Genomic DNA, 12,766 nt, shown 5'->3' with positions numbered 1-12,766 from the left:
GTCATCATGGACTTTAATGACACTGAATATGCAAAAAAAAAACACCAAATCTGACCTCCTTAGTGAGTGTGGGTGTGATCTGAAGTGAGCAGTATAAGCTTTCAACAATATAAATGGGAACTTTCTCATTCAATAAGTAAATTAACATTTTACAATTCTTGCTCAACATAACCTTAATTCCTAAATTGTAAATAGCGTTGGTATACTGACTTGATTTTAGCTTTCATATTATTTGCTATATAGGGTTTTAAGGCTGACTGATCATTTGAGAGAAAGCAGGGGAAATAATGCTTACCATGGAATAGTGCTAGTCTGAAACTAAAATGACAACTATGAACTGTTCGTTGTCCCATGACGATAGCCATTCACAGTCACACCAGGCCACCAGTGACCACGGGAGTGTTTACACCCAGGCACGTGGTCAGTTTAGCACCGGAGCCTCATTAATATCATTATGTCTCAGTCAGTTAACCTGTTTGTTAGCATGAATGAAACCAGATGGAGTTAGATGCATTTTTAACACTAATCTACTATGACACCTCACTAACTGGAGTTGAAGGCCAGGAGTTGAATAAAGGTTGCACGTCTGTGTGTTGTTCTGTAGCTGGGGCTTCCCTGAGTCATAAAGCACTGAAGTTGTTTCAAAGTCCAGGACTTGTATCGTAGCTAATGTCACTTCTCCTGCAACCAACTTCATATTGCCCAGGAATTCTTCCCTGTACCGTTCTAGACAAGTCAGAGTAAAACTGTGCCACACTGAAACTTCCCTTAGTAGGAAAAGCAGCAGCCACAATAGCTAAAACCCGCTGGTTCTCGAGATGACCCATAAAGGAGCCCTGAGAAGTGCCAACTAGTGAAAAAGAAGAAATCAATCTACTTCAATTTCTTATGATGAATTTGTTTTTAAAAGTGGTTGTGATGTTTCCAAATCAGAATACACGTATGTGTTCTAAATGTTTTACATATACTGTTTCGTAGATAAGTGCTATTAGTTCCATTTTTCAGTAAAAAAAAAAAAAAAAAAAAAAAAGTGGGGGGCACAGAAAGCTAAGCCAGAAGTTACTCTGCAAGTAAGTGAGGCAGGATGGCACGTTACCCAGTCCCCTGAAACCCACCTGCCAATGCATTAGTGCTTCAAGATGGTGTAAGATGTTAGAACCAGAGAAAAACACTATTGTCAATGTTTACTAATGAAGAGCATGTCAGCCATTAGGTTTTACAAAACTGAAACCTTACAATGAGCTTTCTAAGTTATCTGCAACTTTACTGTAAAAAGAATCCATCTGCAGACACGCTGTCACTTTGCATAATAAGTCTGTGATTATAATCATATGCAAACTGAAGCTACATTGAAATACCACAAAATGGCTTAACCCAAAAGACAACAGCAAATGCTGGCGAGACTGTGGAGACACTGAAACCCTCCCCAACCGCTGCTAGTGGCGTATAATATATGGCCACTTTGGAAAAGCAGTTTTGTAGTTTCTTAAAACGTAAACAGATGTTTACAAACACTCCGATTCCACTCCTAGGAATCCACCCAAAGAGAAATGAAACGCTAGGTCCACAAAGACTCGTTCAGAGTAGAATTCTTCGCAATAACCCCAAACAGGAACCAATCCAAGTGTTCATCAACTTGTAAATGGAATAACAAAATTTGGCCAAAAAATAAAAATAGAAAAGGAAATGTCCACAAGGGACAGATTTAAAGAAGAAAGCAGATCAGGGTTTGCCCGGGACGTGAGGTGGCAGCAGGGACCGAGCACAGTGAGCGCTGAGGGATTCTGGGATGGGGGGAATGTTCTAAGTCTGGATTGGGGTGACAGTTGTACGACTATATGAATTTGCTACACGTCACTGAATCGTACTCTTAGAATGGGTGAGTGTTATGAGATGCAAAGTATACCTCAAAAAAGCTGTTAAACATAAAATGTGACAAATACATCTTTCTTTTTCATTTATACTCAGCTATCATTTGGTGAATGATCCCAGAAAGCCATACACTACACTAAGTGCCATGAAATGGGAAGAGACCTACACTGAAGGTCATTAGGGGTTATAATGAAAGCTCAAATGAGAGTGAGGTGACGTATTTGGTAAATGACAATATAAATCTAGTGTGCTACTTTGGTTATAATTTTGTGGTGAAAATCCATATTTACAGGGGCTGTTACTTTAATACAGAGCTCATGGCAAACTATGAACGTAGCTCTGGAAATGGACTGTAGCTAAAGAATCTTACAATTAATTAGTCATGGCACCAAAACCCTGTAATTGTATGGCACACATACTATGTAAATAAATCCACAGATATGGGTGGAACCTGGCTTGTCTTTTGTAAACGCTACAAAGGGAAAGAATGGGCTTGAAATTTTTAAAACTTTTTCCTTCCAGATGAAGGAGGTAGGCTTATTAATTTCTATTAATAGGAGACCTTCTGCTGACAATTTTTCTATTAGGCATTTGGCACACTCACAAAGATGACAGATGGACTGGGAACTCAGAAGATGCCAAACGACTTTGTGCAAAGTGATATAGTCAAAAAATAGGCCAGTTTCCCTGGTTACAGATTAATATCCAATTAAAAATATTCATGGTTGGGGTCATTAGAGCTTATAAATTGCTTGAAAAATGCTTTTTTTTGTTTTTTGTATTTTTAATGTTTTTAGGTTTGACTCTCATAAAGGTTTCTGGTGTCAGTTACTGGAAGAAGGTAAAACAAAATGCCTTGGAAAGAGCAAAGGAAGAAAATACCCCCCAATGGGTCCTGATGTAAGTCGAGAGCTTAACTTACAAACTAAATAAGGAAAATGCTAAATAATAATAGGTTTACTTTCTTACAAAAGTGGTTAAAATCAAAAGTCAAGCTTTCTAAAACTGAAAAGTGACATTTGGATATCAATGCTTGTTTTGATCTTTCCAATGATGTATCACCTGTCAGGCAAGAATAAAGGAAAACAACAGGACTTTCCATTTTGAATCAGAACAAAGAAAGTAGTATTTCATCCAAAAAATAAAATAAAACCTGATACACGCACAGAAATATTAGCACTAAGAACATTAACTAAAACCAAGGCAGGAAATGTATCAACTGGAAATTGAAAACACTACCACAAGCCTCCTATTTGTTTTCCCTAAGTCACTCTGCAGTGGTCGTGCAGAGTACCCCTCTGCATGATAATAATTACTGGTGTACTAAGCTTTGAACTGTTAACATGCCAGGTTTGAAAATGATGCCCACAGGCCAGTGCCTGAAGCAGCTGAGGGAGCCCTCAGTTCCAGGAGGTTCCATCCCAACCCCAAAGGCATGGACAGTCGAGACGGGGGAGGCTCGGTGCTGAAGGCAGCTCTTGGGGGACAGTCAGTTACCGTATGGGAAATAGTGGGGGACAAGCCACGCAGGGCTTCAGTCACAGAGGAACGACGCACAGTGGGACACTCAGAGAGCGCACAGGCGGCCATTCAGACACTCAGGCGCCACCCAAAGAGCAGGCCCCTCCCCCCCTGGATTCCAGGTGTGGCTGAGCGGAGGCGGCGCAGAACCATGGGCCCCGGGACGCAGTGTCCGGCGGACAGAACTGATGTCCCCCTTTCTCTGGCCTAAGCGTGCCAGCTGGGCCTGTGGGCTGCGGGAGACCCGACAGAGGGCTGAGGTGGACAGACTCGTAAGGCAGACAGAGGCCGGGTTCTGGCCGATGGCCGCGGTGCTGCGCTCAGGGCACAAGTGCTCGGCCTCGTCCGACGGTGAGCAGCGCAGCCCGCATCCGTCACAGGAAGTGATGGGTACAAGACGAGGCTTTTTTCTGTCGCATTTAAAATGAGTGCCACATACGGCATTGGAGAGCATAGCACAAGGAAATAAATAAAAACTTTTTAAAAGTTCAACTCAACGAAAAATCTAGCCTAGTACCAAGTGGGGAGGCACAGCTACAGACATAGACCCCCCCCCCCCAGCATTCCTGACCTCGGCTATCGAACTGTGGAAACCCCACCGAGGGCCGCCTCCCGCTTCTGACAGTCTCGGTTATTAAAATATTTCGGTTTATTGAAGGACAACCCCCTCCCGGAAAGTCAGGACAGCTTGCAAGGCGCCCTTGTCCTTCCTTGGGTCGCCCGGTGCAAACACAGCGGGTTACAGCTCCCTGTTCGCCTCCTGCGTTTGTAAGGTTCGCCACAGCAGTGAAAACTGTGTGTGTATGTAGGGCGTGCATGTTGAAGGACAGTGTCTCTGTGTTTGTATTGTCCTGAGTCAACAGTCCACAGCTGAGCATGAATCTCGGGGCAGGGTCCGCGCAGGGCCTGGGCACGCGTAACGAACCGCGCAGTGACATGGGTCTCTCTCTCCCGCCCCTCAGAGCAGGGCCTTCCTGTCTACCTACTACCGACAGCACAACGTGGAGCTCTCCAAGCTGCTGCACAGGCTGGGGCAGCCCCTGCCGGCCTGGCTGAGGCACGAGCTGCAGAAAGTGACGTAGCGCTGGGACACCGTCTTGAGACTCCGCACTCTGTGCAACACCCACCCTGCCAAAGCTTCCAGAAGCTACCAAAAGGCTGTTTGAAAATATACCTCTTCAAATGAGAAAAAAAAGAACAAAGTTCCTTCCATGTGGATGATTAGGGAAACAAGAAAGAAAAACTACCTGCCGGAAGCCTGGGGGCCTCTGGCCTTTTTCTCACCCACTCTTGGGCCTGTGGGATTATCGCAGACGACTGTGCACGCGTGCGGAATCCCACAGCACCCAACACGGATGCCAAACACAAATGCAGCCCTGCGCCACTTCACAGCAACATCTACACTTCCGTGTATCAACTGAGCTCGTGCTTCTGTAGCTGTTTAGAGCGGTTTGCCTGTACAATGTTTCCTTATCCTTTGAGTCTGTAAAGGGTCCTACAAAACACAAAGCAGCATAAACCTCACAAGGCAGCATAAAATGGCAAAGCCGTAACACTCATGAGAAATACTTGCCGAAATATAAACCCACTGAAGTATCTAGAAAGAAGTATAAATTACAATTTGTGCCAGTTCAGAATGGAAAAATTATGTATGAGCTTTATCTGCATTAAAAAAAATAACTGCTATAGCAAAAAAAAGTGATTTTTCAAACACATAGTGTAGTGCATTTATGTAACATTTACTAACTCTTCTATCATAATGTAATTGTTATACTGCTGTAAAGCCATTGGATGGTAAATAGAAATACACTGAATATTCCAAGTCAGTAAATAACAACGTCAAGTGTACTAACTAAACCCTCCAAAAGGGAGAAATTGTACGGGTCTGAAGATGTATTGTCGACAACTTGTGTCCCCTTTCTTTGAGCTGTAAGTCTCCAGCAGTCTTCACTGCTTCTAGAGAAACGCTTGCATAGAATCTGAGTTATGTGTCATCTCCAGAAACAGATGGACATTTAAATGTGAATAACTTTTTTTTCAACATTCCCCAGAACAAAACTTATTAAATGAAAATGGAGGACAGTTTCTCTAGATGATATGTTAAGCGATTTACATTTAAATTATAGAAAAACTACATTTTTCCAGATAGTTCAAAATGAAATTGTATAATGTAGAGATTTATAACAAAAAGCAAATTAATATATGATTGTTAACCCAAAATTTGCAATGATACTTTTAATACAAGGCAGGAAAAAATAAGCAGGGCCGAGTCCCATTGTTTTTAGAAAGTTTCATACATCACTCTCGTGAAAGACAATAGAACATAGTTAAATTTATGGTTATCTACTAAATTAAATGGAAGAAGTACAAAGACCAGCCAGGCATAGTTCTTAAAATACACTTACACTAAAATTTCAAAAGATTATAAAATTAACAACATACTCAAAAATGAAAAGAATGTCATACTTATTTCCCTGTGTTTACATTTACTTAATTTTTAAATGTACTCTACAGATAAAAAACTTAAGTAGTAAATAAATTCCCTGATATGTTTATACGAGTATAAGCCTTTATAAAATGTTATTGAAAGTATAATTAGAAAAAAAAAAAGATATGCAAGGAAAATCTAAAGCCCAACTATTTTCATTGTGGTTATGTGTGAAACTATATCAATCATTCACTGATTATAAAACAAATTTTGACATCCTTCCACTTACTAGAAATTTTTAAAATTATACTATAATTATTAATTAAATTATTTTTAAAGTTTCATGTACCCAAATGACACACAAATTTTTAAACAAACAAGCTGTTGGCAGAAAGAATTGGAGAAAGAACCAATTTTTAAGACTCCTACCTGTAAAAGCAAAATCAAAGTCATGTGGACAAACCTGGCAAACTCAGTTTCCTTGCTTACTGCTGCCTTTCTTGAAGCAGCACATGCCCAACTTGTGAGGAAGATGAATGTAGTGATTTTAAGAAAACTGGCTTAAGAGGGTCAAACACAGTGGGAATCGGCCCCAATGATACCATGTTTTCATTTTGACAGTATTTCTAGTGATAAAAGGGGGGAAAAGAAAAATAAAGAAACAGATAGGTTTATGTTTTAATGATGAGGTGTGCATTTAAACTTCTAAACAAAAATGCCAATGGCATGATTCTGTCTAGATAAACTGAGTTAACTGACCATCTCACCCTTTAAGATAAATATGAAAATCGTAGTGGATCTTGTATATGAAAGGAGAGAAAAGGGAGAGATTAGACCAAAATTGACTCATTCCTAGTACAGGGATCATGCTACCTAGAGCCCCAAATCTTTGAGAGGGCTTTGGACGACCATTCAATGAATCTCAGAGGCAACATCAAATTCTAGACGATTATATATACTTGCTACATTGTATATTCCAGCTGGTTATTATGCTATTCTGGAAGTAACAAAAACACACAGGAGAGAAGAATGTGAGATAATGTGATCTAAAACTAGCTTTGTATAGAATTTCTTTTTCATTGCTTAAAATATGAAACTTCCTCAGGAAGAAATGAAATGGGTATTTCAGTGTTTATAGCTATAATATTCTTGTCATTCACATTGAATGAAAATTACTAGAAACAGTTTTTCGTCTGAGTTTTTTAAAATAAAAAACCTGGATCTAATTCTGATAGGAGCATGGTACCTCATATGTACAACAATAAACTGTGATAAGAAAATGAAGAGTTTGGACCTGGTGATTTTAGGAAATAAGTAGGAATTTGCTTGTGTTTGCCTAGGACAGAGTGGAGGGTGGTTTTGGAACATATTTGCCACTAATAGGACTCAAAATGGAGCGATGCATGGAAAACTTCCAAGGAGGCCATAAGTACGTTTATTTTTAATATCACACCATTTCAAAGGTCCTTCTAATCAGTTGTTAGTTCTAACAGATGTAAAGCAGCTCTGAGTCACTCGTGGGACCCGCGAATACAAGAAGGGGACCACAGCTGCTCCTTAACAGACTCGAGGGCCCGCGTGATCATAGCCCGTCTTACTCCCACTGCTCTGCTTTGCTCCCCACAAATGGGCTCCTCTCTTTAGAGCTTGAAAAGGTGTTACTCTCTTTTATAAAAATCGAGCAAAACAAGCTCTCGAAAAGGAAGTTTGGGGGAGTGAGACATGTATCTACATCTTCCATGAACTTTCCTTTCTCTCTTCCAGTCCCTCTTTACTAGACATCAGATTTCTCAGGTTGCAGCCCTGCTATGATTATATAAACCTTTATAAAATGTCTACGTGCTCCAAGTAACTCCGGACAGGCTGGTGTCTCATGCAGAGTTCTCCAACCTGGAAGACGCCTGACCCCCAATTTTCTATCTAAATATGCCATCTTAGGTCCCATTGAACTGGTGAGTGGTTAATAAACCAACCCCAGCAATGTTACTGGTTATAATGACTTATCATCTAATACTTTCCAGAGATGTCAGCACGGCCTGAAGGCTCACTAGTGGGGAGGCACAGAACCGCTCAAGTATTTCAGTTTGGAGAGATTTCGCTCATTTCAAATCCTACTCAATAGCTGAGTTCTGCGCTGCCAAGCTGCCTCTTCCAGACCTCCTTCCAGCCCTGTTCCAGTTCCTTCTTCCAGCCCTCCCCACACATGCATGCACACCCATCCCCAAACAGCTGGCAGTCTGGAAAAGAACTATGAATACTTGTGGTGGATAATTCTTAAGAAATTCTTTGTGTTGGGTTGAAATGTTTACTGTCTCTTCACTTACTTTACAAAGAGCAGAAGACAAAATTTCATAAGGTTAAGCCGTGAATGTTACCTTTGAGGATAAAAACTAAAGGCACAGGGTGACACTGATGCCAGTCCCAAGACGCCTCTTTGAGTCGGTCTCTCACCTGTGGCCAAGCAGGCCTGAGCGACTCTGGGGGTTACTTCTCCCACCCGGTGCTACTGAAGGTTCCTGCCACTTACTGTCCTCTATTTGTTGTCAGCAAGAGTTCTCTATATAGTCTGTGCTCTTAACGACTGTCACAAAGGATTTGCTCACTTATTTATGAGTGTATAAAATTTATTTTTTAACATCCCCTGGCACCATCTTCCATTCATCCTACAGCTATCTTAATATTAGAGGTTTTATCATTTCTCAGTCTGTTCCCCAAAGTTACAAATACAAAAATTAATAAATCACTAAAGTTGGATCCAGCTATATTTTCACCATCGCCTTCAGAGCATCCCTTAGAGAAAGAAGAATCACGAATAATGTCAGTAAGGATTTTTAAAAGACATTCACTTGCCAGATTCAGGTCAAATGTTTTATTTGCCTTGCAATCCCTTAAGGAAGTCAAAGCAAATTTCACAAATTAAATACTCATAGCATAAAGTCTCCAAGATATTGTTAAAAATAATGTATTCACCCACATTGTATCATACAGGAAACTGAACTGAAATGAATGAAATGGGATGCATTTCCAAAGAATCTGCGACAAATCTTACATAAAACTCTCCAGCAAGCTGTTTGTCAGTTATGAGGGAATAAATTAGGTGCAGGAAACGCCTTCTGTCTACTTTCTAATGCCAAGCTGCTCTATTTCAAATCAATAACTGAAATGGAAACCAGATCTTGCTCTTAAATATTATGCATAATTTATACAATTGGACCGGAGGAGACTGGCCTTCTTTTCTCTATTTGGTAAATAATATTCTGAATCTGATTTTTTTTTCAGTTTCAACCACTTTAAACAGAAATGCAAGCTCAAAATGCTTTGCACTCTTAGGGTTTTAGTGTATCTTTTCAGAACTTTATGTCCTTCAAAGCAATGAAAACTTTTAAAGGCCCACAAAACATATGCCAACAAAAAATAAAGCGTATTTCACATTCAAATGAATAAAGTGACAGACTAATAAGAAGTTAAAGATGATCATTTTAAAAACAATAAAAAGCTGTGAGAACATAGTCATACATCCTTACTCCCTCCTTTGATCAGCTTGATAAAACCATGTTGTTTACATCCCGTGAGTTACAGGCACGCCTCAGTCCGAGTGGGACAATAAAGAGGACAGGTTGGCCTACAGACCAATGTCTTTCTTCACTAAGTAACACTGGTAGGTCACTTTTCTTTGGGGGCCTCAATTTCCCCATCTGTCAACAACAAAAGTCAAATGTGACCGCAGGTGAGAGATTTTCCCCTTTTACCATCTGTTCTTACAGCATTTGACTCGCCCCATCTCACACATTCTGCCACCTGGCAGGACCGGCCATGTGGTGGTGATGCTGGAAGCAAAAGTCGGGCCTTAGTAGCTCAACTTCTCCTCCCTCACTGCTCTCTGGAAAACACTCTGGCCTGCTTTTGGCCGGTGGTAAACTCAGCAGGAATCTATGTTTAAGTGCATTATGTAAAGCCACAAACATAACAAAATGAGCTAGAAACAAAAATATAAATATATGCTCAAACTTAGAAAGACGAGCAAGGGTATAAATGAGGAACAATAATATAAATGAACTAAATGTCTCACCATTTGGGTGGGAGCCGACAGACGCTGCTCAAGTGACAAACCCAAAACCAAAGTGAAAGATAACTGGAATTCCGGACATAACCAACACAACTGGAATAGACTTACCTTTGATGAACGGGACTAGAATTCCAGACCAGACAGAAATATTTGAACGTTCATTTCCAAGTGCATACACTACTTTTACCACACTGCCACCAGCAAATACCTATCCTTTAAAATAAATTATAATTTTACAGGACTTGTATCTGCTACCAGGAGCTTAACAGGGCTCTAATATTTAAGGACTCTTTCTGATGAGATTGATGGTGACATTAACAAATATGATTTTCTGATATTATATAATAAAATGTGTCAACATTTGAAACATCTGCGTAACTCAGTGAACCTATATTTTCCATATGACCCAAGCATGAAGTTACAAAATAACTATACGTGGTACAGTCATTATAATGGTAAAAGATCCATTCTTGGGGCAAGGTAAAATAATAGTTTTTAATGTAGCAGAATGCGAAAAGTTCATTGATTTGATTTCAGATTCCACAATACAAATACCATTTAAGAAAATGCCGCTTGTCAAGTTTTAGTGTAATATCAAAGAAATATATCCACAGTTATCTGAAAAGGCCATAAATATACACCTCTCCTTCCCAAATATATTATTTGAGTGAGGTCAGATTGTCTTCATATAATTCAACAAAAACAACATATCACAGTGATTGAACACAAAAATAGATATGAGAATCCAGCTGCTTTCTACGAAGCCCAACATTAATGAAATTCGCAAAAATGTAACCCAGTGCCACTCATCTCACTATGTTTTATTTCATTTTGGGAAACAATTATTTTTCATTAAAACTACATTATTATGGGTTTGCTCTTATTTTTTTAAATTAATTAACATTTTCTAATTCCTTAATTTAAATTTCTAATGCAGTAAATATTAATAGATATAACCCTTATAAACAAAGGCCCTTAGGGGGACTCAAAAATTTTTTTTTTAAATGTAAAGATATCCAGAGACCAGAAAGTGGGAGAGCCACTGGCATAGGAGTTGGAAGTAATTTTAGCACCAAAAGCCAAGGCTTGGCCATCAACAGTGGCACAGAAGAACACATAAAGTTCCCATTCCCCATGGAAACTGCCGAGGCCCCTGAGAACAGGCCTTTAGAGCCAAAGGGACCAGGCGACTGGGACCAGGGCACTAGGGGCCTGCACAGACGACCGTAGGCACAGACTACCGTAGGTGCAGGCCCCAGACACGGAAGGCAGAGGCCACTTACCAGGCGGGGAGAGGGTCATCCCACGGCAGCAGAGGACGGATGATGGCTGGGGCCCCACGGCGTCCTCTCACCTCACGTTCACTGTCATGACCAACTTGGGAAGAAAGGGAGACAAGACGTCTGAATTTGACTGGATTTTCCTAAAACAGACTTGAAATTCCCTAAAGTAATGAAACGTATTCAGTGGAGACAGCCATTGAAAAACTAAAGCAAGCTACATTTCTGCCCAGGTTGTAGATTGTGGAACTTACACCCGCGCTGCAAGCGCTCCTTCCCAGTTCAATTGGCAACACCGGACACCCGTGGCAGAGGAGCACAGGCCCTGTCCGCGCTGCTCAGAGGGGCCGGGGCGGGGAGGGGTGGGCTTGGGCCCGCACAGGAGCACAGCCGCAGGTGTGGTCTTCCTGCAGAATGATCTGTCCCCCTGTGGTGCGCACACCCCACAGGCCCAGCCTGCTAGGACTTTGCCCTGCGTTGTTGACGGAGACTTAAATCACCCTCTGTGTTAGCTCACCCACGTCCAATCTGTCCAGAGGTCCTGTGGGCTCTGTCTTCAGTCTATCCAAACCGACCACTCCTCACCGACTCCACTGCGGCCGCCCTGTTCTGACATAGCGTCACCTTTAGCCCAGCTTCCCTCCCTGTCCCCTACCACCTGCTGTCAACTCAACACGCAAAGCAACCTTTTTCCAAGTCAAGTCCCAGCACTCTTCTGTTAAAAACCCTGCAATCTCTCTCCTTCTCAGGAAGTACCGGGCCTTACAGGACCCTCACCCGCGGCCTTCAAGACCTCGGCCTCTCTTCTTCCCCTTATTCTGCAACACTTGCCCTGGCTTCTTGCCAGCGCCCTCAGAACCTCCTGCTGACGCTCCCCCAAAGGGCCACAGAGCCAGCTCCTGCAACTTACTTGGGTCTGTGCTCAAATGTCATCTTTGTAAAAAGTCCAACGCCAACCACCTCATATAAAAATTCACCCTTCCCCCTCCCCTGCATTCCTCACCCCCAAGACCCTGGCCTAACTTTTTACCACGGCACCTGTAATCTGATAAGTAACTATATAATTTACTGATTGCATTATGTGTATCTGTTGTCTGCTACTCAAATAAGCTTCCTGAAGGCAGGTGTAACTGTTTTCTCTCATTGATCTATCCCCACATTCACATGTTCAGTCTCTGACACACAACAGGTGCTCAATAAATAGTTGTTGAATGAATGAGTTCATTGAGTAATAAATAACTGGGGAAGGCAAAGGATAATAGCTTTAACATCGCATATTCTCTTACAGTTAAGTGTTAGAAAAAAGCATAAATTTTTATAAATCAATACATTTGATTAACAAAGATATATATGTTTCCCCAAGCATGCAAAGAATTACAACTCTATGTCTTTCTTCTAAACAATGAGAAACAAATTCAGACTTTAATAACAAATTCCAAACAAAGAATTAAAATTAACAAAATAATTTTCAAATGTAAAACCAAAAAAAAAAAAAATCCCCACAAAACAGCTCTAACCTTTACAGACTGTTTTCTACTTGCCAAACTTTTCTTATAAATTATTTTAACAACAATACCTAAAGGGAGCTATTGCTAGATT

The 12,766-nt window shown here is 41.0% G+C and overlaps 1 protein-coding gene across 2 annotated transcripts in view; it reads left to right on the top strand.

Annotated features, from left to right (window-relative positions):
* Window positions 1-7,105, top strand: part of LOC109454140 (bifunctional heparan sulfate N-deacetylase/N-sulfotransferase 3) — a 107,298-nt gene extending 100,193 nt beyond the window's left edge. For both annotated transcript variants that reach the window (XM_019744527.2, XM_019744526.2), the window contains exons 13-14: window positions 2,670-2,772; window positions 4,356-7,105. In XM_019744527.2, coding sequence (XP_019600086.2) covers window positions 2,670-2,772; window positions 4,356-4,475 — 223 coding nt within the window. In that variant the 3' untranslated portion in view covers window positions 4,476-7,105. The remainder of the gene's footprint in view (window positions 1-2,669; window positions 2,773-4,355) is intronic.
* Window positions 7,106-12,766: the final 5,661 nt, after the last annotated feature.

This window comes from Rhinolophus sinicus, linkage group LG07 (assembly GCF_036562045.2).
Source record: "Rhinolophus sinicus isolate RSC01 linkage group LG07, ASM3656204v1, whole genome shotgun sequence".
Taxonomy (NCBI): Eukaryota; Metazoa; Chordata; class Mammalia; order Chiroptera; family Rhinolophidae; genus Rhinolophus; species Rhinolophus sinicus.
This window is presented reverse-complemented; position numbering and strand designations above follow the sequence as displayed.